The sequence below is a fragment of the Abramis brama genome (genome assembly GCF_963993115.1).
Source record: "Abramis brama genome assembly, chromosome: 3".
Classification (NCBI taxonomy): Eukaryota; Metazoa; Chordata; class Actinopteri; order Cypriniformes; family Leuciscidae; genus Abramis; species Abramis brama.
The window spans coordinates 12,044,229-12,070,669 of NC_139965.1; the positions used below are offsets into that span (position 1 = coordinate 12,044,229).

The 26,441-nt window shown below is 37.5% G+C and overlaps 1 protein-coding gene across 3 annotated transcripts; it reads right to left on the reverse strand.

Annotated features, from left to right (window-relative positions):
* Positions 1-1,054: 1,054 nt before the first annotated feature.
* LOC311078678 (protein mono-ADP-ribosyltransferase PARP14-like) lies at positions 1,055-25,975 on the reverse strand. 3 transcript variants are annotated; one of them, XM_084107644.1, is made up of 15 exons: positions 25,733-25,975; positions 25,439-25,566; positions 21,332-22,834; positions 20,759-20,992; positions 20,121-20,342; positions 19,972-20,029; positions 19,655-19,801; positions 19,496-19,555; positions 8,019-8,195; positions 7,739-7,921; positions 4,912-5,327; positions 4,434-4,671; positions 4,161-4,297; positions 3,612-3,792; positions 1,055-2,253 (listed from the first exon to the last, which is right to left on the reverse strand). In XM_084107644.1, the coding sequence occupies exons 1-15, from the start codon at positions 25,899-25,901 to the stop codon at positions 1,973-1,975; spliced, it is 4,134 nt and encodes a 1,377-aa protein (XP_083963770.1). In that variant the 5' UTR covers positions 25,902-25,975; the 3' UTR covers positions 1,055-1,972. The 3 variants fall into 3 exon arrangements, with proteins under 3 accessions (XP_083963770.1, XP_083963771.1, XP_083963772.1); XM_084107645.1 differs by lacking the exon at positions 1,055-2,253 and adding an exon at positions 2,388-2,671; XM_084107646.1 differs by lacking the exon at positions 1,055-2,253 and adding an exon at positions 3,154-3,297.
* Positions 25,976-26,441: the final 466 nt, after the last annotated feature.

A 26,441-nucleotide genomic window follows, 5' to 3' on the forward strand; every position in this document is an offset into this window, starting at 1 on the left:
ATTGAGAAACCATGATAAATTGATATTGTGAAACCATGATATTGTTACTATGAAGTAAAATTGAGATTTTGGTCATATCGCCCATCCATATTATTTGCTAGATAGCAGAAAATGTTCCCACAGTTTTACATTTTTTTATAGTGTTCACGACAAGTAATAGACTACATTGTAGCCAGAAATAAGTAGCCATATAAATGTTTATTTGTAATTGCAAGAAAGAAAGAAAGAAAGAAAGAAAGAAAGAAAGAAAGAAAGAAAGAAAGAAAGAAAGAAAGAAAGAGAGGGCAGGGATGAGGTTAGGAATGAAAAGTCAGTAGGCCTATGTAGTTTCTTCATTCACTGTGACCTATACCTGCACTGGATGGCCAATTTCACATGTATTTTGTGTATTTTCAAAATACAAAATACTGTATTTGTATTTAAATACATTTTTTCCACACAGTATTTTGTATTTGTATTTAAATACATTTTTCCACACAGTATTTTGTATTTGTATTTTAAATACATTTCCATGTATTTATGCCCATCTCTGACAACATCCAATAGGAAAATTCAACTGCAGTAGCCACCGTTCAACCTGAAGAGGGCAGCACTCGTTTTTACGCCATATATTGTAGAATTAAAACACCCAAATGTCAAAAAAATGACTCGAATCAATGAGCAGCACCAATAAAGCCCCAGTCTTACAAATCATTAACTAAAAAAAGTTGTTTTAGGGTTTAGTTACCCTTTAAATAACAAACTAAGATCAAATTTATATATATATATATATATATATATATATATAAAAAAAAGAACACTTAAACTTACATCAACATGATAAAAACTACCTAAAAATGACAGAAAACATCTAAGAAAAAAATGTATTTCAAGGGTGATAATTTGATTGTTTAGTTTGCCTCACATCCCATTAGACTTTATGGAGAGGGCAGGTTTTATGACCTATACTGGGACAAACCAACTGGGGGCGATCGAGATGCTTTGGCATCTCTTTGCAGACTTTATTGTGCGGCACGTTTGTAGTAATGAGAAAAATGTCATTTTGACATGAACATTTTATCATTCTCGATAAAGATCATTATTTTATTGTTCTCGTGCATGTAAGAATAATAAGCGACTCAACTTAAACCAAAGTGCTGTAAGGACAGGAAAGCAAAAACTAATCACAATTCAGTATGCAAATATCACAACGACATCATCGCCATTGGATGGATTTAGAATTGTAGACATTTTGAAAGTTTCTAAGTCAATAGATTAGGCTTCCTCTATAAAATAGAGGCTGATCAGTCTGTTCTGCAGTTTAAGCTAAATTAATGGCAGAAAATGAAATAAAAATAGAAACTGAGTTACATAAAACAAGAAAACAACTTCTGTTACAATATAGACTGTTTTTTCTTGGGTTCATCCATGTTGCCCTTAAGTATTGCACTGCTGTGACAGCAACTTAATATTGTGCAAACACTTACATTTCATTCGAAACAACGTCAATTGGTTTCATCATGATAATGTGCGCCTGAAGGGACATGGGAACTGAGAAAGAATAGTTGTAATTTCACCACATTTGTCAAAACCTTTTTTTTCCCAGGAGTGATTAATAGATTGCCCTGAAGTTAAATATCTCTTGAGTGGTTTGCACAAGTCAGAAAATACCTGTGCGATTCTCTGAAGTATTTCAATGTAAATGTTCCATAATCTATAAACAGCTTTGTCAATTAATATTGCACTTTTTCTGCTCTCATATCATTAAATTGTGTAATTTGAATTATATTGGTCACTAAAACGCTCATATACAATGAGCATGACATAAAGCTTAAAGAGGTATCTATCTGCTATGTGATAACTAAATCTAACCTTTGAATAAAAGTGATTATATTCAAATGTAAAAGCAACTAAGTAAAAAGCAATGGTTTATAGATCATCCAGAGCTCATCCGGTTGACTTTACAGGGAACAAACCAAGTTTTGGTTGAAGTTTATTTAAATGTGATGAGGTAGTCTGGATAAGCCTGGCAGTCGTGGAAAACCACAAACATGGTAGGATTTTGGATGTTATCCACCACGCTGTCATAATTGTGGTCAGGTGCGAGGCGAACAGGGGGCGTCTTCATGCCCGCCTGACCCTTAGCATAATGACCCGTAAGCACACGAGCCACAAACATGAGCTGAGTCCCGTCTGCTGCAGGAACCGCGTAGATAGGATTGGCAGAATAGCTGGCGTCCACAGCAAAGTATGTCCCATGACCATAGAAGGTGGCTGAGAACAAATAAAAAGTCAGTTAAAAATCAGTTGACCAATTAGTCTTCAAATTGAACAACCAAAGAGATCCTCAGATGATTAGTTGGCTAGATTATTCAACTATAAAGAGGAAGTTCTTCAAATGAAATAAATATAATGTTCACTCAAAAATAACAATTCTGTCATGACTTCAGTTAATAAAATCCTAAATTTGGGTTTGTTCCTCCCACAGTTATTGCATGACTTCAGAAGAATATAAGTGAGTCATATATGGATTATGGTGCTTTTTGTCATTTTTTGACCTTGACAGTCTTAACTTTTTTGGAAAAGAGCTGCAATTCTTTAAAAGCAAAAACAGTTGGTGCTGATAGGTAGGTAGGATTGGCAGAATAGCTGGCGTTCAAAGCAAAGTACGTCCCATGACCGTAGAAGGTGGCTGAGAACAAATAAAAAGTCACCAGTGTGAGTCCAATGAGATCATCAGTGACTGATCAGTTGGATAGTTCATCAGTCCATCAGCATAATAATGGTAACATTCACCCAAAAATTACAATTCTGCCATGATTTGCTGTTCAATGAACAACTTCCTAAATTTGGGTTTGTTCCACCCACAGTTATTGCATGACTATAAGTGAATTATATGGACCATGGTACGTTTTTTAATAATTTTTGGACCCTGACAGCCTTTTCACTATTTTCGAAAAGAGCTGCAATTCTTAAAAAGCAAAAACAGTTGGCGCCGATAGCCTCGTGGGCAAGTGTGCCGACATGTAGCGCCGTTGCGCTTCAGGAGACCCGAGTTCGAGTCTCGGCTTGTGGACCTTTCCCTCCCCTTCCCCTTTCCCATTTGTGAGTGTACACAAATAAAAATAGACCCTTTCGAATGATGTGCCATAAATGACAGAGTATTATAAGTTGTTCTGGCTTTTATAATGAGACAAGTCATTTGGCATTGTGCCGATTTGTGTCATTGAAGTCCTGGAAATACGTGTCCTGGAAATGGGAAGCCTCAGGTGCCGCTTCACTCGCTGTCTCCCAATGACTTCTGTGTACGTTACACCCCTAAAATATTCAAAAGTGAATATTTATGTATAGGTGATATATAATTGGCCATATATATAATTACCATTTTTGGATGTTTATGTACAGGATGAAGTGAATATGATGTAAATAATACAGAGTGCCCTGTGCGTCAATGCCGTCAAAATCAAAGTCCCACTAATGAGATTAATTGGCCAAACAGAACAACCTACCTAATTGAAAAATGGCAAATATCAGCCTTTTCGACATCGGTCACAAGGAAATAGTAACAGAATTCCCAGTTTTGGGTGAACTATTTATTTAAATTAATTAACCTTTAAGAACAAAAAAATTACCATTTTGCCCAGCAAAACTGCGATTAAAGTTTGTCTTCATGATGGATGAGCAGGACGCCTCTGATGTGCCGTGATAAAGGATCTTCTCTCCTGCTCCCACAGGGAGACCGTTCCTGTTCTCCAGCTCTTTTTTACGTCCCTCATATAACCGCCGAAGATCCATGTTCTGGATGCGCTCGATCTATTGGAACACATTTGCACACAAACAACCATGAACAAATATATTTGATGGACATTACATTCACATCTCTTGTTCTTCATAGAAGCAAACTGTAAGGACTATACTGCCATACAAAATCAAAACATGGTGCATTATAGACAAACACTTTCAAAAGGTTTTGAATAAAACAAAATGTATATATACAGTAGACGATGATGATGTTTAGTTCAGTAATCTAGCCTTGCTGTAGACACTCTAACCCAGAAATACAAGTTTTGGCATGTTAAGATATGATTTTGTTTAGACATAATGTGGTTCTTTAAAAGGTTTTTATGTCGTTCAGGATGGTTTTTGTCATGTAAAGCACACTTTGGTGTTGAGTGTCAAACCTTGAGCACTGTTTTTGGAACGGTCTTCTTGAAGTCTGCCTTCACGGTCTGGTACTCCGTAGTTTGCTGATCTAAAGGAATCACCTTTAACAGGTCACTGTGACTCATGTTGTTCCAGTTAATGGGCAAAGAGAAATCTGAAATGCAAAATATTGAGGGTTTTGATTCAGTTTGATTATTTTCATTTCAAGGATGTTTATTTTCATACTATAGATGTCGTTCAGTGGTTTTAATCCGAGTTCATATTTTCATATTTCATGAAAGCGTCTTCACCTGCAAGGTTCTCCAGTCGTTTGAGAGACGTCACCTGTCCTGAATCACATGCTGTGGCCTCCATCTTACTCAAATCCACAGTCCATTTCACACCCTGTGCATCCATAATTCCATCTTTTACATCTCCTCTCTCAAGCTTATAATTCACCTCTACAGGCACCTTCTGCCAAACGCCCCGTGGTCCCAGAATGCACCATGTGACTTGAGTGAAGATGGATGCCTGGTCCTTCTCTCTTACCTTAGAGTTTGAGAGAAAAAATTGCACATTCATTTTGTAAATTTGTAAAGCCATGGTTTTAAGTTAGTAAGTTTATTACTATGTGACTTTTACATGCATATCATGCTCAGATGATTTGCTCAAACTTACATTTAAATTATATATGCACTATATTTAATTATATTGTATGCAAATTATATGCATTATATGCTTAGGTGATTGTCTATAGTGCTAATTTAATTTTAATGTTGTCTTTCTCACCTGTCTACGAAGTGCATCTTGTGTCAGTCTAACCACCTCATTCACACCATCCTTCAGCCCTTTCACTTCCCATCCTCCAGAGCTGCTCTGTTCCAGCTGCAGGTGAAGTGAATTGACTTTAGAGAGCAGCTGGTTCATCTCATCCCGAGTGAGACGTTCAATCTCCTCTGGGTGGAAAGGATGTGTGGAGCACTGGCTCTCATACGCCCGCTGAAGTTCTCTGCAGGCATCAGACACTTCATTATCTGTGTGACCGACCAGTAGAAATGATGCTGTGTTCTTTGTGACTGGCAAAGCTCTGACTAGAGAACTCAAGTCAAGAGAGTGTTGTAAAGAAAATGATTGTGATCTGCGTGACATAGTTGATCCACTGCGCCTTCTGGAGGTTACATTTGTTGGTACAAGTGGTGCAGGAGCTGAAAAAGTTGAAAGTGCAATATTGTCAATATAGTGATGAAGGAATGACGTATTTTTGTAGGCCAAAACTAGGAAACGAGTTAGCATTTTAGCACTTTCCATCGTCCAGATGTCAATGTTGTTTTTAATGGGTTTGTGGAGAAATGCCTGAAATAATGTCAAGCTCAAGATATTTTCACTCTTTATTCTATGACATAAAATACATCAGTAATACTCCCTTGTGATTTTTATAAAAGCTTTTACCTTAAAGGGATAGTTCGCCCAAAAATGAAAATTCTGTCATCATTTACTCACCCTCAAGTTGTTTCAAACCTGTATGAATTTCTTTTTTTCTGCTGAACACAAAAGAAGATATTTTGAAAAATGTCGGTAACCAAACAGTTGATGGTCCCCATTGAGTATTTTTTTTTTCCTACTATGGAAGTCAATGGGGACCATCAACTGTTTGGTTACCGACATTTTTCAAAATATCTTCTTTTGTGTTCAGCAGAAAAAAGAAATTCAGGGTTGAAACAACTTGAGGGTGAGTAAATGATGACAGAATTTTCATTTTTGGGCGAACTATCCCTTTAAAGTCATCTGCTGACTATTTCACTTTTGTAACCTCATTGTGTTTATAATTGTGAATGAATGAATGAATGAATAAATGGAGGCATTTATATAGCGCTTTCATATGTACTACTGTACACCCAAAGCGCTTTACAATCATATCAGGGGATCTCTCCTCAACCACCACCAGTGTGCAGCATCCACAGTACAACGGCGCCAGTGCGCTCACCACACACCAGCTATAGGTGGAGAGAGGAGAGAGAGTGATAGAGCCAATTCAGTGTAAGGGGATTATTAGGAGGCCATGATTGGTAAGGGCCAATGGGTGAAATGCCAGGACACCGGGGTTACACCCCTACTCTTTACGAGAAATGCCATGGGATTTTTAAATGACCACAGAGAGTCAGGACCTCGGTTTTACGTCTCATCCGAAGGACGGTGCTCTTTGACAGTATAGTGTCCCCGTCACTACACTGGGGCGTTAGGGCCCACACAGACCACAGGGTGAGCACCCCCTGCTGGCCTCACTAACACCTCTTCCAGCAGCAACCTGTTTTTTTTCTCAGGAGGTCTCCCATCCAGGTACTGACCAGGCTCAGCCCTGCTTAGCTTCAGTGGGCAACCAATCTTGGGCTACAGGGTGATATGGCTGCTGGCGAATTGTGCTCTTGCAAACTATTCTAATTCAAACTTTCAGGGAATGTTTCTAAATAAAGACTGAAGAGTTGTCAAAAGCTTAGTGATGGTGATGTTGAGGTCGTGTGATGGTGGTGTGGTGCGTTTATAGTCTAGCAATTGTATTTAGGCCTCAAAATCAATTAAAAATAGTGTTCATTTGTGAAGGTTATCATGCTGAATGAAACGTTTCATAAACGTTTGTTGATCACAGAGCTTATTTTCTGAAATAATCCAAAAACCAATAGAAAAATCCTATTTGCTTTTTGACGAGGAAACCAGGGTGATGCTAATGTCTATGTTGACTTACAAAAATATGAGGTCTAAATGTAAAAGCATTAAAGGAGAACTCCGGTCAATTTTAACATTGAGCTAATTTTTTTGTACATTTGGAGTGCTGTCAATACAGAGAACGACGACAAAAATCGGTGTTGCCTACACCATGTTATCCTATTTTTAAAATTTGCACCCTGTTGACTTCAATAGGGCAAGTTTTAAACCTGCTTTTAGCCTCTTAACATCCTTGATGTGTCATTACAAGTGCACAGCCAATGTGAGTGATTCCTTCAGCGTGAACACGGGTCAATCTGACTGCAGTAGATGTGAAAGATATGGATAAAAATGATAATAATTCAGCCAGCGCTCATACCTGTACTTACATCCTGTTTTCAGTCGAAGTCCATAGTAATCGATTGTCGAGTTCACGCACATAGGTTTAGTACCTATGATCACGTGCGTGAACTCGACAATTGATTACTATGGACTTCGACCGAAAACAGGATGTAAATACAGGTATGAGCGCTGGCTGAATAAACATAATTTTTATTCATATCTTTCACATTTACTGCAGTCAGAGTCACACGCGTTCACTCTGAAGGAATCACTCACATGGCTGTGCACTTGTAATGACACATCAAGGATGTTAAGAGGCTAAAAGCAGGTTTAAAACTTGCCCTATTGAAGTCAACAGGGTGCAAATTTTAAAAAGAGGATAACACGGTGTAGGCAACACCGATTTTTGTCGTTGTTCTCTGTATTGACAGCACTCCAAATTTACAAAAAAATGAGCTCAATGTTAAAATTGACTGGAGTTCTCCTTTAACAAAAACTAAAATATATTTATTTAAATGCATAACATGGACATATAAACTGTTATTGCCTCTGCATGGCACAGATTTATCCTCACCTGTCAACTGTGTATTACTACCAAAGATTTGCTGTGCCATCGCTTTAAACTCCAGGAAAACATTAATCTTCAGCAGAATGATCCGAATAGTTTGGAGATATTGAAGATTAGCTCCTTGAACACTGTCCTTTACTCCCTCTAGAATAGACTTGGCCACCACTTTTGGATCCAAACCTCCTTGTCCTGCAAGTATTTTTTTTCCAGCAAATCATACACCAAACTGACTTAAAAGACAAGTGGTTTATTATTTTGTATTATAAGTCAAAATGAAGCTACTGACCAGCACAGATAGCAGGAATGGCCACAGACTGGTAGCGGCCGTTTTCACATTGAACCACTATTTCTTTAGCCAAGGTCTTGATAACACTGGCATCCCTCTCTCCACAAACATGCATGATTGTCTTACATGGGAATCCTCCTGGCGGTGTCGTAAAGATCTGTCCACTCGTTACCTGAGCTGGAGAACATATATAAGGGGTAGGGTTAGATGACATGTTGCATAATATCATTGCTGCATTTTACATCTAAAGATACATCTATCTTTTATCCAAAGATAAATCACATTTTGCACACCACACACAAACACATGGGTAAACACACACTGATTAGTCAAAACAAGACAATTCACGGGTAGAGCGATTGTTTGATCATCTCCTAACAAGGCCACATGTTAAGGTCTGAGTAGATTAGATGGTTAGCAAACAGTTCTCGTAATCAGTGTGTTGAATGCAGGAGAAATAGGCAGGAATAAAGATCTGAGTAACTTTGACATGGGCCAAATTGTTATGGAAAGGCATATACCGTAAATCCTCTAATATAGGCCCGGGCCTTTATTTTACTCAAGCGCATCACGGCCCAGGCCTTTATTGGAAGGAGGCCAGAATTAGAGACAGGCCTTTATTTCTATTTGAGCAAAACGGACTACCAGTAGAATGAATAAAAACAAGATTTTGTGTCTATTTTAACCTATAAAATACTAGGTTAATTTATTGAAAACGTACAGTTAGTTACCATATAACATTATGGTATGCATACAGAACATTAACAACAAATAAATATAATATAAATTATATTTTTTGTGAAAAGCAATGATTCATTTTGAAACAGTATTTTCATTCATTCATTCATTCATTCACACACTAGAAAAGCGTGTCTTTTGCGTGTTTTACAGACACTATTGCGATTAGAACAAAGCAAATAGAACTGACCTATTTCTCAGCTGGATCCGTTGCTCCTCGAAATAATACTTCCAAGCACTTCTGAGGTAAATTTTCCAGGATTATTATTACTTAGATAGATGTGTGTTATCCAGCTGATTGTGGGCGTTTGCGTGGATCGCCTCAGATTATTTGCATTTGAATAGCGCGCGCTCTCCGTAATTAAGATCAAAGTCAACAGAGTATTTTGAAACTCTTTTGCACTTAAGAAAAAAAGCGAGCCTATCGCGCCAGCGTGATTGTCGATCCCAGGGGGTTAAAAAATAGATTTTCGCCAAATATCCTCTTTGGCTCCGCAGCTGCTAAAGTCTCACGTGCGAGTCAAGAGCGAAGTGATTGACATGACCAGGCTACCGTAGCTATGGCGTGGATTCATTACCAAACATTGCCCCCCTGTGGTATTTGCATGTTACGATCACAAGCATAATGTTGTGGCCTGCCCAGAAAAACGTTGGTTCTAATAATAGCCCCGGCCACTATTAGAGACCGGCCTTTATTTACCTCCGCCGACAGCGAGACCGGACAATGTTAGAGACCCGGCCGCTAATGGAATACAGGCCAATATTAGAGGATTTACGGTATATATTGCATATTTAGGGACCCAGCACCTATTGCAATCGTTTGTGTTCTTCTTGTTCTTGTTCTTCTTCTTCTTTTTCTTCTTCCGCTCTTGAGTCTATGGCAGCCCACAGAACTGTTTGTGGGAAAGTTGTGAAATTTGGCACACAGATAGAGAACAGTCTGATCTGTCCTCATAGCCAGTTTGAAGTCTAACTCGAAACCTCCAGCGCCACGGACTGTCCAAAGATGCTCTCATGTTCATGCTAATAACTTTTGAACCCTAAGGGCTACAAACAAAATGTGTTCCTCTTGTTCAGGGCTACTTACCGTTCAGGAGATATGACAAATGTTGATTTTTCCTTTTAACACCTGAAGAGTTTGCCCAAAAAACTTTAAACTGGTCTCTTTTGGGTTAGGGTTAGGGTTAGTGCAGAATACTGAGTCCAATGCTTTCCGATTTCCCCATTTGAATTTGGTCATAAATAGCTGCATTTTATGAATGCATTAGCATATCATTTTAAACTCGTATGTGTCATTGGGACCATGCAGTGAACGTATTAAAAAAGTTTTTGAACAGCGCCACCTTATGGTCAAAATGTATAATGAAATAAAAAAAAATGTTAAGAGCTTTTGATTAATCTAACCTATTCTAATTAAATTGGTCTTGATAGATAACTTGAGTAATACCAAGGACTATAATATTAATCAGTTGTGCCATATTTGGTCAAACTTGTTGTCTGACAATTGGAATTTCTTTGAAAACCTACTTTTTCAAACTTTTATTACTTTTTTTAGCCAGGTTTGACTGTGTAGATACCTCAAATAACAATGCAGACACAGCAGGGAGCCCCATCAAGTGTGTTGATGCTGAACCCCCATGAGGATAGACAGGATCTGGACCACATCAACCCGAGCAAGGCTACTGCTAATTAATAGCATCCGCACATTTGTGTTCGCTGATCTATGTTCTGCCTTCAACACCATCCCTCTTTATAACCTGGTCAACAAACTGAACCATCTTGGTCTCAACACACATCTGTGCATCTGGTGCACGACTTCCTCACCAGTAGACCACAGACTGTGTGCATGGGAAAGGATGTCTCCTCTTCCATCATACTGAACACGGGAGCACATGACAGACTGTGTGGTGAGCCCCCTTCTCTTTTCCGAACGACTGCAAACCCTCTTACAAGACGAACACCATCATCAAGTTTGTGGACAAAACCATCGTTGTAGGCAGAATAACCAAAAACAAAGACTCAGCCTACAGAGCAGAGGTCAAGAACTTGGAGAGCTGGAGCCAAAACAACTGATCCTCAACGCAACAAAGACGAAGGAGATGATCCTGGATCTCAGAAGGCTGAAGCCCTCTACCCATCGCCCCATATACATCAACGGCGAGAGAGTGGAGGTTGTGCAGAGCTTCAAAATTCAGTGTTTCTTATATTCACTTGTTTTTCAAACTGTTAATCTCATTTAATCATGTGTTTCTGTGAGGATTTCTAGCAGATGAAGGGGGACAGGAAAGAACAGACGTAATAAAGTAAAGTCCCATGCCCTCTCCTGAGGGAAGCAGGAGGTAATTTAGGTCATAAATGAAGGCCTTTTGGCTTCTCAAGGACAAAGAACAGTTTGACCTGCCCAGGGGGGTAGAAACCAGTCCAAACCAGTTAAAGATATGGGATATCTTTAAGGAAAACTACAGAAACTGGGAAGGAGGGGTTAGGATGTCAGAGAATTGTATAAAAATGTCTATGTTTGTTGAGTCTGGCAGGAGTTCTGTTTCCAAGCTGGGTAGCATGCGGCTTGTGTGAAAAGAGTCCTCAAAGAATAAACCTTTTCTCTTTATTACAATTTTGCCTCTTGAAAGTTTCTTAAACCTTTTGATGCTGTTTTTATTAACCTCTGAAAATTGCCTTTACAAAGTCCATATCAGGCAGGATGCGATGTGGACCCTCAATACCTCGGTGATGGTTAAAAAATGACTCCAAAGGATTCATTTCCTAAAGTTATAGAAGAAAGCATGGGTCACCACAACTGCTGCTGGTTAACTTCTACAGATCGATCATTGTATCTGTCTTCGCCCACTGCAGCGCAGTCTGGTACTCTTGCCTGTACTTTAGAAAACAAGAAGTCTCTCCAGCGCAATATAAAAACAGTAGAGAGGATCACCGGCTCCCGACTCCCCAGTTTGGAGGACATTTATAGGGCACGTTGCACCCGGAAGACACAATAGTAGAGAACCTTCACACCCAGCCAGGTCATAACATATTCACCCTCCTGCCGTCTGGTAAACGATACAGGACACTTTATGCCCACATAACTCACATATTGCCTCTTAGTGCAATCTTTTACTGTGCAGTATTTTATTTTATTGTGTAATGTCCTATTAGCACTTGTCACTTTCTGTTTTATTGCACATATTTTAATGTTTACATTTATGAACATTTGTTGTTGGGGGGGGTCCAAGATGGCTGCCTAATCAGACGTGTTTGTACGAGCTCCTGCACCATATGTGCTTAGATAGTGCAAAAAGGAACTTTAATTAATTGTATACTGCCTGTATGCGATTTTGTTGCTTCTTTGATTTGAAGATTACCTTTATATAGTGTCACCATGGGGCCTAAACGTGGTCATTTGAGCAACTCTTCGACTGATGCTAAGGAGGCTAGCGTTAATGCTAATGCATGCTCACCAGCCAGTAGCGGCCATGATTACGCTGTTTCTTGTGCAAGCGAGGAAAATGTGTTCTGTTTAGTTGAAGAGGAGTTCCCTGCATTGCCTATCACACCGAGTAAATCACCGGTCATAAAGAAGAGAGCAAGTGACGACACTCGAGCTGATATCTTGTCGCAGCTATTAGGCATAACAAAGCTGATCAACAGTCGCTCAGACGGAATTGAAAGAAAGATCTTGGACATGTCAGCTGAATTAAAGGCCGTTGTTGAGAAGGTTACTACTCGAGCGGCGAATGGATGGTGTTGAACGACCTGTGGCTCAGTTGCAGCGGAGGATGGATGATATGGATACATATTTGAGAAGACGTAATATGAGGATATCCAGAATTCCTGAATCTGAGCGCGAAGATATTAAGCTTGAGGTTGTCAAAATCTGCCTAAATGTTCTTCCTAGTGCAAAGGACAAACTCTCAGATGTTATTGACGTGGTCCATCGTCTCGGGAAGATGCAACAAGGTGGCGCGGATCGTCCCAGGGTGACCATTATGCAGTTCTCCGTTCGCTCTTACAGAGACGCTATCTGGAAGGCCGCGAAGAATTCTTCCTTTCTGAAAGAGAACGGTTTGCGCTTTATGGAGGATTTTTCAGCCGGAGATCGTGAAAGGAGAAGGAAGCTGTGGCCGGTGGTCCAAAAAGCACGTGCGGAGGGGAAGACGGCATACTTTGTTGGTGGCAGAGCTTTCATTCAAGGGCAGGGTGAAATCATCCTGTCTACTTAAAGTGCTTTCATCTTAATAACAGGCGTCGCCTGTTTTGACTTTGACTGATCTGTCAGGTGCACTTTGTAGACGTTGTTACGGGTTTGTTTTATACATTTAAGAATCTGCCAATATTTTTTCATTACAGTGTTCTTTTTGTAATTTTTGATATTTAACATGGTGCTGCTTTTTTCAGCATTTTTGATTTTGTGACCTACTTTCAAAGATCTAAGTCCATAGAGCATTCTTAAAGCGGGTTAATTGTTCCAGTTTTTTGTGAATTCAAATGTCTTTTTCTGTTGTGTCTTTAAACGCCAGGGGTTTAAGAGATGTTGTTAAACGCAAGGCCTTATTTTTATTTTCTAGACAGTTTGGTTCTGATTTTTTTTTTTTTTTCAAGAGTCTCATTCTAATGATAAAGATGTTAATTTTTGGAAGTCGCAGTGGGGTAATATGGTTTTCTCATGGTTCAGAGCACTCTGCAGGCATTTCCTGTTTAAAAAATAATTTTGCAGGTGATGTGTTGCATACATACTGTGATGAGTATGGGCACTTTATTTTGTTACTTCTAAAATGTTATAATGTAAATCTTATTGTTGTTAATTATTATGGGTATAACTCTAGATCTGAGAATGATCAGCTATTATTTGTTTTGGAAGATAAGCTTACTTATTGGCAGCAGAGGTGGACAAAGTACACAACTTCCTTACTTGAGTGAAAGTACAGATACTACTGGTCAAATATTACTCCGTTACAAGTAAAAGTTGTAAAGACCGATTCTTACTTAAGTAAAAGTACAGAAGTACTCGTTTTTAAAAGTACTTAAGTATCAAAAGTAAAAAGTAAATGTCAATGCATTGTTTTATTATTGTTGCATTGTTGAATACTTGCAGTACCTTATGCCTCTCAATCTATGCCTGCCTACCCTCATATCAATATCACATTTATTTCTAGAACACAGTTCCAGTAGTGGGATTGAATACGAGATTGAATAAGTGCTCTCAATAATGTCTACAATGGTTTCGGACACCCAAATGGCTGTTCCCTCAAATAGTGCCCTTGGCTTAGTTTTTTGGCTTTGACGTCAACCCGACTTTCATTTCCAACCAAAATCCAACGTCTGTCCGACATCGGGTTCTGACGTAAATCTAACGTCGGGTTTTGACGTCAACCCGACTTTCATTTCCAAACCAAAATCATCCCCTGACTGACGTTACTACTTTTTACTCAAGGACCTTGACAGAAATGTAGTGGAGTAAAAAGTATGATATTTGTCTTTCAAATGTAGTGAAGTTAAAGTAAAAAGTTTCCAGAAAAGAATCCTCAAATAAAGTACAGATACTCAAAAAGTGTACTTACAGTACTCAAGTAAATGTACTTTGTTACTGTCCACCTCTGATTTGCAGTCAAAATTTCCAAATGCTTATTTAGTGATTGGTGGTGATTTTAACACTGTCCTAAATGAATCTCTTGATAGGTGGTCACCTGGTCGCCAATCAAACTCAAACACAGCTTTGAAAGCTTTTATGCATAGATTAGAGCTTGTAGATATCTGGAGGGTTAAAAATACATATGACAGAGAATACACGTGGAGCAATAAAAAAATCATCTAGACTTTCACGAATTGATTTTTGGTTAGTCTCTAGAAATTTGGATAAAGATCATATTTATGTTGATATTTCTACAACGCCATTAACAGATCATAAGGCTGTCTCTATTAAATTTATGTTTTCTCCTGAAGCTAGATTTATCAAGGGCTCTTCTTATTGGAAAATGAATAGTTCGTTACTTAATCATAATGAGGTTAAAGGCACAATATGTATTTTTTTTGCTTTAAAAATATAAAAAAATCACTATATCTATGTTATATATTTTTTAAAGTTGTGTATTTACATTATCCCGACAGTTCCAATTAACTTCTAAATCCAGAGAAATTAATATTTTAATTCGAAGACACGGACCGTGTCTTTATTTCCGTTATGTCGCAGTCAATGGCGTCATATCCGCGTTGTCCCTGGTTTCCGCTCGTGCTGCCATGGTAACCAGAGCTATGAACCAGAGCCCTCTGATAGTAACCAAGACGACAGACGTGGACCACTGTTCGCAATGTCTATTTGCACGCTGTTGTTGTTTCGTTCAAACATTATGGACCATGGCAAGCAGACTTTGGATAAAAAAGGAGAACTAAAACGAGAATCAATATCAGCGCGGTGTTTTCGAGATGCCGAGAGCTCCCATAGACAGTATATAAACGAGAGCTCCACGTCCGAGACTTCGACTGCTCCTACATGTACTTTATTAAACAGGTGAGCACATTTACATAAAACTAATCAATGTTATATAGTTCAACAATGATAAAATGTCAGAATATGATCTGTATGTTATTCTAATGTTGATCTAGCTTAACGTTACTGCTAACGTTAGTCTCATACAGACAAACTAACACATAAGTTACATTTCAACATATTCAAATGCAGTTTAGTGTGCTAGTGTAATGTTAGACCAAGTGAAACAGCGCTGCGTTACCTCACAAGTTTAATTTGTCTAATAAACTGACCTGTGAGTAGTAATTCTGCGTGTAGTTCGGTAGAATGAAATGTCCATATTCCTTTTATATCCGCAGGACTCGCGTCGCGTGTGGAGCTGATAGCTGTCTCTTAGCAATCCCGAACTGCTTCATATCACAGTCATGATAAAAGCATCGATGTATTCAGTCATCCATAAACATTATTAGATCGGTCGGCTTGACGTTGACGACAAGATCCATAATTCTTAGCAAATGTTGCGTCATCAAACTACGCCTTTGTTATTGTAAATAGGTTAGCGACCCCTAGTGGAGAAAAAATCCCATACTGTACGTTTAAGTCAGAGCTGGGAAGACTTATTGGCTTTTATTGGAGCAAAGCTAAACGAGAAAATTATTTTGGTTTAAACTGGGAATTGTTAAAATATGAAATTGGGAAATACCTCAGAAAGTTTAGTGGTAATTTGGCTAAATTAAAACGTCTCGAAGAAGTTAACATTGTTAGTGAAATCTCTTCTATTACCAAGATCTTGCCTGAAAATTTGTCCGATAGTCAAAGAACTCATTTAGTTGATTTACAAATTAAGTTGGATGATTTGTATAAATTAAGAGCAGAAGGTGCTTTTATTAGATCAAGGCAAAGGTGGCTTGAGCACGGAGAACAAATGTCTTCCTATTTTTTTAAGCTTGAGAAAAATAGGGCTAAACACAATTCTATTTGTCAATTAAATATTGGAGGGGTTGTCTCAGAAAATCTTAAAGAAATTTCCCAATTTTGCTACAAGTTTTACTCTAATTTGTATAAATCTAAATTTAATCTAGCCGATTTGGACACTTTCAGTAAACATCTTGGTAATGTTAAGACTATTAGTCATGATGATCAAATTTTATGCGATTCGCCAATTTCTATCGATGAAGTTAAGGATTCAATTTCACAGTTAAAAATTAACAAGTCGCCTGGTAGTAATGGGATAACGGCTGAATTTTATAAGTTATATTCTGAGCTGTTATCTCCATTCCTTCTGCAAGTGTATATAGAGTTTAAATTGCTCTGAGCTTTCTGTTAGTATGAAGCAAGGTGTCATTTGTTTAATACCTAAACCTAAAAAGGATATTCTTCTCTTAGACAATTGGAGACCTGTTAGCCTTCTTAATAATGATTATAAATTGTTTGCTCTTATTTTCTCTAATCGTTTTAAATTGGTTTTGAACTCCATTATTGATGAAAATCAGTCAGGTTTTATGAAAAATCGTCATATCTTTAATAATATCAGACTTGTTTTTGATCTTATTGATTACTCTGAACTTATTGAGGACGATAGTTTAATTCTGTTTTTGGATTTCTTCAAAGCTTTTGACACGATTGAGCATCCTTTCATTTTTTTCTTTTTTTTTTGAGCGTTTTGGTTTCGGGCCTTTTTTGGTAATGCGATGAAAACGTTGTATGCTGGGGGAAATAGCTCAGTGAAATTAGGACACGGCACTACACAGAGATTTTTTTTAGAGAGAGGTGTTCGGCAAGGCTGTCCAGCATCCGTATATCTCTTTCTTATTGTAGCTCAAGTCTTCTGTCATTTTATTAAGGAAAGTAAGCTTGAAGGAATTCATATAGCTGGTAGAAATATTTTAATTAGTCAATTAGCAGACGATACAGCCCTGTTTTTAAAAAATCCGACCCAGGTTCATCAGGCAATTAAAATTATTCAGTTGTTTTCTAATGCTTCAGGTTTGTACCTTAATATTAAAAAATGTGAAATTTTAGATTAAAAAAATTCCTCCCTTTTATCTTTGGATGGTATTCCTGTTAACAAAGATGTTAATTACTTAGGTGTTGTCATTTCGAAAAATGAACAAGATAGAGTTTCCCTGAATTTTAACCCTGTCCTTGAAAAGATTAAAAGAAAATTTAATCTTTGGTTATTAAGGGACTTGTCCCTTAGAGGTAGAGTTCTTCTGTCAAAAGCAGAAGGAATTTCTAGACTGACCTATATTGCTTCAACTATACATTTAGACAATAATTCTCTTAATACTATTGATCGGACTTTATTTAATTTTTATGGAAGAATCGTGTGCACTATATTCGTAAATCTGTTATCGTGAATTCTCTTAAAAACGCTGGACTTGACTTTTTGGATTTTTCTACTTTAAAATAACACTCAAAATTAACTGGTTAAAATTTTGTCTGAATAAACCTTCTTTGTGGAATTTTATTCCTAATTTTATTTTTGACCAACTCGGGGGTCTTTCTTTTCTACTAATGTGTGATTATAAGATTGAGAAATTGCCGGTAAAACTATCTGCCTTTCATGCTAAGCCTTGTTGGCTTGGAAATTGATCTACAAGCACAATTTTTCTCCGCAGCGTTATTTTATTTGGAACAATCGTTGTATTCTGAATTTTCCTGTGACTCCCAAGGAATTCTCTCTTGTTTTCTCTGCGATTAACTCTGGTATTACTTCCTTATTTAGAGATGTGGTATTGGTTGACGTGCCCATAGTCAATCTAACTGATACAATGTGTGGTAAAATTTGTTTTTCACAGAATAAAAATAACAAATCTATTCGCGATCTGTTTTTAAAGGAGGTTACCAAGCCTTGCTCTATTGCTTATTGGGCTAAATTTGTTAGAAACTCTAAGTGGGAAAGTGTTTGGTTATTGCCTCATAAGTTTTTTGTTACAAGGTAAAAGAAATTTCTTTCAAAATTATTCATAAATTCTATCCTGTTCAACATTTTCTTAGTAAATTTAAGAAGGATATTGATGGTTTCTGTTCTTTTTGCTCTTTGCAATTGGAAACTCTATCTCACGTCTTTTGGCACTGTAGTTTTGTTAAAAAGCTGTGGTATGACGTCTCTGTGTTTATCACAGAAAAGGTGCTCTCTAATTTTATTTTGCTTTTTGAAAATGTAGTTTTTGGATATTTTACTCAGGATAATGTGAATAACGAAGCCTTTGTTATTAATCTGTTTATTCTCTTAGTTAAGTTTCACATCCATAAGTGTACATTTTCTAACAGAAACCCCTGTTTTACAGTGTTTTTTAAAGAATTGGAAAATTACTTTTGTACTATTTAAAGTAGCACTAATAGAAAGGCTATTAAAACTGTCCGTTTATGTTCTGTCTTCAAAATATTTGAGTAATGTAAAGGTCTTGCCTTTTTTTTTTTTTTTTCTGGCTTTATATTGTCTGCTCTATTGTTCTGTATATGTTGTTTAAGGCATAATAATAATAATAAAAAAAAGAAAAGAGATCGCTGTAACATGCAGATACAGATGATTTGAAGACAATAAACATGATTGCAATGAAAAAAAACAAAAAAACAACAACATCAGTTTGGTAGCAGTACCACCTATTGGTCAAAAGTGATAAGCAATTATCATATTACATGTGATTGTATTTGTGATTTTGACAAAAATAATCTAAAAATGTTTTATTTGTAATTATATTTTTTAAAATTTTTATTTTAGAGAATACATTTCATTTATAATCTAGGCTAGGGTTCTTTAATGTATTTACATTTTATTTAGATATATATAACTTGGCCATATTTTTTACACATTTGGTTGTCACAATTATGACTGTACATCAAATCATCTAAATTGGCCAATTTATTCTTTAAATATGTCAGCTGAGCTTTTTAAAAAATCTGAAGGTCTAAAATGTCACCATTTCTTCACTTCTTTACTTCTAATTGTTTTTGCAAACAGGTTTGGTGAAGAGTATGTAGTTTCTCCTGCTTTACTAGAATCACACCGTCTCCAATGAAGGCATGAACTTCTGTTTTATGTGGGTTAGAAGATTTTTTATTTTATTAAATTCTTTGCGAGAAATTGGCTTCCACAGTAAACTAATGTGGATAGATCAATCTACTGATACTATAAAACTCTTTGATAAAAAAAAAAATACTTCCGATATTTACACACAAAGGCTTTTTAAACTGCATTCAAACATACAGTATTTGAAAACTCTTAATAAAATAATAAATCAAAAGCTTAAAAGACTGTGGTTTATTTTCTTACCTCCTGTCAGCTGACCCTGGACATGAGGTCCTGCTTTGGTGAGGATGTCTTTACACACTCCTGTGACAGATTAGGTCAAAAGTAAACACTCTCTTATGGTTGAAATAGTTTAATTTGATATCAAGAATCCTTTGGTTATTTAGAAATCTGAATGAATACCACTTGTCTGGAAGTCCTTAAAGTCAGTGGTGTTCACGATGGCATCAGTAGTCTCATTGGTGATGTCACCAAACACAAGATGGAGTTCAATCCTATCTACTGGCATGATGATCTCATCAAGGTCAGAGGTCAGTGAATGAAACAGAGCTGTGGTGACAGTGAAAGACATGCAGATGAAGAAACCATTTAGACTTTTTGCAGATTTATTGAGTGAACTTATTTTTTTGCTCTTTTCTAATAAATTATTGTTGATAGTTGGGAGCGGGTCAAAATAGCATGGATCAAAGAATGCAATACATAATTCTTAGATCTCTTGCCTTGTCCTGTGTTGTCCACCATTTTTGCACTCAGATCCGCACAGACTGTCTGGAACATCTGCAAAATATTTTCCAAAATGGGGTTAGGAATAAACATTGCTCCAATAAACTTAATTGCATAGAAGGCTTATAATATGTAGATTGCTTACTTCCTCAGAATGAGCGTAATTAGGCATTATGGCAATACAAATGGTCTGCAGGCAACCAGTGGATCGAGATAAAAATTCACAGATTTCATGAGTAAGAATATTAACGGCATCTTTGACTGGTATCGACAGCACTATACCAGGTCCTATTATTGGCAGTGCAACTGAACCCCAAGAATTCTGCTCACATAGTGCAAAAACTCGGCCAAGTCCACAGCGAAGTGCCTGTAACAGAATATATAATATTGATGGCAAAACTATTAAATCTTTTCTGTAAATCTCATCCATTCAATCATCCGTTCAATCAAAACACATTTTAACCCTTTTTAAATGTCTTACCCCATACACAAAAGAAATATATTTGAAATATATTGGACATTGGAATTTTGACATCATCTATTTTTGTTATATTTCAGAATATATTTCAATGTATTTTTTTCTGTATGGGTCCCCAAAAGTGTCAAAATATATGTGGCATATATTCCAAATACATTGATATATTCTGAAATATAACAAAAATATATGACGTTAAGTGTGAAATATATTTATTGGGTCAATTTCAAATATTTGCATATATTCCAAAATATATTCTGAAAATATATTTCAAATATATTTCTTTTGTGTATGGGACTGCCTCTTACTTTTTCGCTGTTGTGGTTTTTTCCTTTGGGCACACATTCTATGAAGAAAACCTTTGAGCATCCCAACGCTGGTGTCGCATCCACCTCCAACACGTCTCCAGGCGTAAGTGTGCGCTTTCCCTTGGCATTGTTGAAGTTAGTCTGAAGCTGCTGTCCTGCTTTTTTCAACAAGGATGATCCAATCAAGGTTGAGGTCATGTTTGTTTTTATCATTGGAGCAACAAACACATCGGCCTGTATTAATGACACAAATTATCAAAAATAGTAGTGCTGTTGAGAGGTATAACAAATAAATACTGATCTATTTTACTTGTTAAAGAGATACTTCACGAAAAAACGAAAAATTCATTCACTCACTCTCATGCCATCCCATATAAGAGTATAAGAGTTTCTTTAGATGAGCACAAATTCATATTTTTAGAAAATTATCGATCTGTTAATTATCTAAACCCGCCAAGCGCCAAACACGGCATTGAAAACCGGCATTGGTGAGTACAGCAAGTCATTACATTTGTGATGGCATGAGGGTGAGGAGATGATGGAAGAATTTAAAAAAAATTGGGTTAGCCTTACCTGTTGTTGCTCAAGACTACCAACCACAACTTTAATGTTTATCTCATTGTCATCATCCAGAGAGTATTGGGCAGATGCAGCAGCTGGCAAGCTCAGAAAAGGCATACTGTTCATGTATATGGGCACGTTACCCCTTTTAGGCCCATCATCGATGGGTAGTATGCAAACCATACATGAATTTTTCACTAATTTCAAAGTCTCTGTACCATCACTTTGAAAGAATTTTTGAACTCCAGGTCCTTTCACCTCAAATCGTTTAGTGACAAGACTCGGAAGAAACGACTCAAGGCTGTCCTTCAAACTCTCAACTTCGCAACGAGGTCCTGTGAGGTGGACGCATGGGGAAGGCAACCTCGTTGACTTTATTTCCACACTGCTCTTCTTTACACCGGCCATCGACAAGATCTCAGGGAAGTGGTCTGCCATTTCTGGCTTGGGAAGAGGCAGGGAGTCATGATGTTTCTGATGGTTTCTTTTGTATTCTAGCACAATGTCCTTCAGCCTACTAACTTCAGTAGTGTAGCCCACCAGTTGCACTTTGGGGTCAAAACTTGATTCATCCAGGTATTTAAGCTCCACTTTAACACTGTCACGATTGGCCTGCTTGACAGCTTCACTCAAATCCTCCTTCAGCGTATTAAACGCAGATAATTTCTGAGTGTTTTCCAGGCGCACAGTCTCCAAACACAGGTCTCTCTGCATGGCAGCAGCCGCCTCATGTAGTGCTCCGTCGGACAAACTCAACAAAAGGAGATCTGAACCTAAGGTCTCGAGCATAACTGGGCTGCGGAGGCTCTTCTGAAATCGGTTTTGAAAGTGCTGTATACCACCACTTGATTCCAAGAAGGTCACAAGAGGACGATGTGATGGGATCCTCTTCTCTTTGATTTCTTTTGCTAAGTTTAAAAGCTCCTCTTTGCCTGCATGGACCTCTTTTTCAGGACCCTTCAAAAGGAGAATGCCCGTTTTTTCCTGAGCGATCTGAAGTGCAGGCAAAATAGACTTTATGTACGACTCAAACTGCTCTTTGATGAGGGTGAATCGCTTCTCAGACACATTACACTCTTCTTGAATCTGCTGTTGATCATGCATGCCACTTACAAATTTTAAAATCTTCTCTACTTGTTTTCGCTCTCCAACCACGACGGCTAAACACGTCTCTTCTTCACAATAGATTTGTAAGTCTTCACCAGAGAGGTAAAGGTGTTGTTCCAGAATTTCAGATTTTTCCCTATCAACCTCAAAGTAGATATTATAACGTGACTTTAAAGTCTCGAACACTTGGTCGACCCCAAATTCCCATTTCTTCAGGGACATGTCTTCAGCTGCTGGATCCTTCCTCACCACCACCTCTTCAGAGTCAATGTGTATCTCAAAGGTGCTGTAGAGCGCAGACAGAAGTTTCTTCAAGTCTAAATTCGGCTTTTTACATTCGCTGAGGTAGCGTAATAGATAAAAGTCCAGTTTAAAAACCTTCTCCATACTTTTATCACTTGCACATTTCTAAAAAAAAAAAAAAGAAAGAAAAGAACAAATGATAAAGACATGCATTCATTAATTGTACAAAATGCTTCATAATGAAGATTCAAAGCACGCGAGTGATGGGAAGTGATACTTCCCATTAGTGATGGGCAGTAAGATTCATTTCCGCAAACTGGTTCTTGTGGGCAGTTTTAATGAAGTGGTTAAAAAAACGGTTTGTGTACACAATCACGCAATGACATCATGTACACCCAATGAGATGAAACACTTATGTTTAAAGCATATAAAGTGAATAAACTAGTCTTAATCAACTCACCTTTTTACATATACTACGAGAAACCATACATTTTTTTTATTTTGTCCCCCTCAATTAAGTCAACTGCTTGGTTCACTTAGTTCGTAACAGTAGATCATTGGTTCTCCACAGACATGTGCGAGTCCAAACTGTTTCCTCAGTTCAGTACTGATGACTTGACAACTGTCGTAACCATTAACTTTTGACTAAGTGTATGACTCGAGAACTACTGCCATCAGATCAGTTTTATAATTCCAATATACTTTATTTGTTATACTTTTTGCTTTTTCAGTTTTCAGCATGTTGGAGATGTCTGTTCTGTTCTCAGTTGGACTGTTGAACTAACTGGAGTGCTGAAATGGCATCATGGGATTATATAATCCTCTATAATGGCTCATTTCAAGTCAAAGTGACTGTCAGGCACGTCCGGAACAGTGAACCAGTTCAAAAGACTGATTTGTTCATGAATTGGACATCACCATTAACAATAAGGATATAGGGGCCAAGCACCGAAGCTGCGTAGACACCTGTTGTATCTGTTGGCATTATTATTATTCTTAGATATACTCCGTTATTGAGTCTAAGGCAGCCCATCGAACCGCTTGCGGAAAAGTTATGAAATTTGGCACACAGATAGAGGACAGTCTGAACTGTCACCATAGCAAATTTGGAAACTCTAACTCAATCCCTCTAGTGCCACCAACTGTCCAAATTTGCACGTTTATGCTAATAACTTTTTAACTGTAAGGGCTACAAACAAAGTTATTTTAATCCTCTGATTCCCCTTTTTCCGCCATTTTGCGAAACCCCTACTTTTTAAAATTCCTTTTAGGCCGTTGTTCCGATTTTCACGAAAATTGAACCAGGTCCTCTTCAGACCATGCTGACAGAAAGTTATGGAATTCAAGTCGATTCGTCAAACCGTTCTCGAATAATGCGCAAATGAATTCGACGAAGAGCATGCCAAAATGAAAGTGAGGCAATATCTCGACAATGCTTTAGCGTATTCTGACCAAACTTGGTGTGTGTTATGACAAACATGATCTGAGGCTACTTGAACAGTTTTGGCGCAGTGCCACCTTGTTGTCAGGAGACAATGAAAATGGCCGTTTTCACTAATTCACAAAACTGGCCTCTCTAGAGTCTCTTCAGCATGCCGAGTCATATGACACCCCATTGGCCATTTCGAATTTTGTAAAAAAAAATGCTACATTTTATGAACGCATTGGCGTATCATTACGAAACTCAGTATGTCTTCCTCACTATGCCCTGAAGGTACTCAAAAAGTTTTCTTGGCAGCGCCACCTTGTGGTCAAAAGTTATAATGAAATTTCCAAAAATGCTAATCATTTTTAATTATATTAGCCCATTGTAATGAAACTGTTTTTTATAGATTCATTGGGTCATGCCGAGAATTTCCTGTCCACCATTTTTAATTTTCTTTAAAAATCTACTTTTTTTAAACTCCTCGTCCGATTTTCACCAAAATCGTAATGTATCATCTCCAGGCCATTCCAACAAAAAGTTATTGATGTTGGGTCGATAGACGAAACCGTTTTTGTATACCGCATCAACAATTTTGATGGCATGATGCCAAAAAGACGTATCTGTAAGACGTGGCTGTATCTCTGCAATGCTTTGGAATATTGACACCAAACTTTGATTGCACTAGTGATTTTTTCAGCCATTTTGCCTAAAATTATCTCAATATGTCCTTAATTGCTCATTGTTGTAGTTGGTCTGATGCTCCCAGGCTCCAGACATGTTGGCATGACTTATCGTGTTCTTTGTGCTTGGCCCCAATAATTGCTGCTTGCAGCTATATTTCTAATTAAATGTATTGTATGATTTTGACATATAATATTATGCATACATGTAATAAGGTATAAGATAAAATACCATATAAATGTTAAAATAAATTTAAAGAGGCAACTATGGGCCTTTAATTTGACATTTTTATGAACTAGTGACAGCACAGAATATGAAGAATATGAAAATCTTCAGGAGATAGCGGTCCACGACAGGCCTAAACCAGCCAAGGTACCAGCACAAAAACACACTCAGTCAAAACTTATTGTTTTGACAAAATAACAGAAAATATAAAGATGTCATTTTTTGTCAATATTACACACTACTAGTCCCAGGCCAACCTTATTGTCAAGCTTAGCAGGTGATTTCCTTGAACTACTCAATGTATTTATAATAACTACGCAGAGGGTTGGTGTCTCTGGGCAAACAGGTTTGACTACATTGTATCAGCAGAAAACAATGTAGAGCGGGCATATAAATCTAAGCTAAATATCTGTTTGTTTTATGACTGTGCCACTTACCTGATTAGCAGATGCTTTAGGCTGTTTGCTGCTTTCAGCAACATTGTCACAGCGTAATGAAACACGGAGCTCTTCTCGTCCAGGAATATTGATGACATGATCCTTTCGGCCTAGCACTCTTTCCTGGGCTTTGAATACAAATGTATGTTGATGAATATAAAGAACTAAGGAACAGTCATAATTATAAATTAAATATTATTATTACAGTTGTTTTGACAAAGTTGAGTGATATAAAAGTACAGCACTGATTGTAACAAGGTGCAAAAAAACCTGTAATAATAAAAACATGCTTACCTTCTTTGTTCATAAAACTTATCTTGTAGGTGTTGTCACCAACTTTGCTGATCTCACACTGTTCTCCTCCTGATCTTCTCCTGATGCTAAAATATTTGTGTATTTGTTTAACTTCCACATCAGAGAGATTATTTGCCTCAAAAAACACAGCGTGCTGGTAGTTCTCCATCTTTAATCTGTTGTTGTGTTTGGCTTTGACATGAATATAGGTGCTCTGACATACTTTCACTTTTGCTTGCTGCGGCTCATTTTACAGACTGTGGTTTCCCTTGCCACTCCTCCAGCTTCCTCTAGATCAGTGATCTCAAACTCAAGTCCTGGAGGGCCACAGCTCTGCACAGTTTTTCCAACCTTAATCAAACACACCTGATCCAGCTAATCAAGTCTTCAGGATTAATAGAAATTTCCTTGCAGGTGTGAGTTGGAGCTGGTTGGAGCTAAACTGTGCAGAGCTGTGGCCCTCCAGGAATTGAGTTTGAGATCACTGCTCTAGATGTTGGTATGTGGCACAAAAACATATATCTCTACCATGACCATTATTTACATTTTGTTTTTTCATTTTTTTTCTTAATAATCCAATTACTGTAAATATGTTTATTAAAAAAATGGTGTTACTTGCGTTACATATAGGATTTTAGTTACCCACAACAGACTGGGCCACCTGACCAATCAGAGCAGAGTACAGACTGGGCCATCTGACCAATCAGAG

Coding starts and splice junctions, on each gene's coding strand:
- LOC311078678 (XM_084107644.1), bottom strand. CDS start 25,901: ATGGAGAACTACCAGCACGCTGTGTTTTTTGAGGCAAATAATCTCTCT. Junction 19,802..19,971: donor GGTGGACAACACAGGACAAG/GCAAGAGATCTA, acceptor CTGTCACCACAG/CTCTGTTTCATTCACTGACC. Junction 4,298..4,433: donor ACGACTGGAGAACCTTGCAG/GTGAAGACGCTT, acceptor TTTGCATTTCAG/ATTTCTCTTTGCCCATTAAC.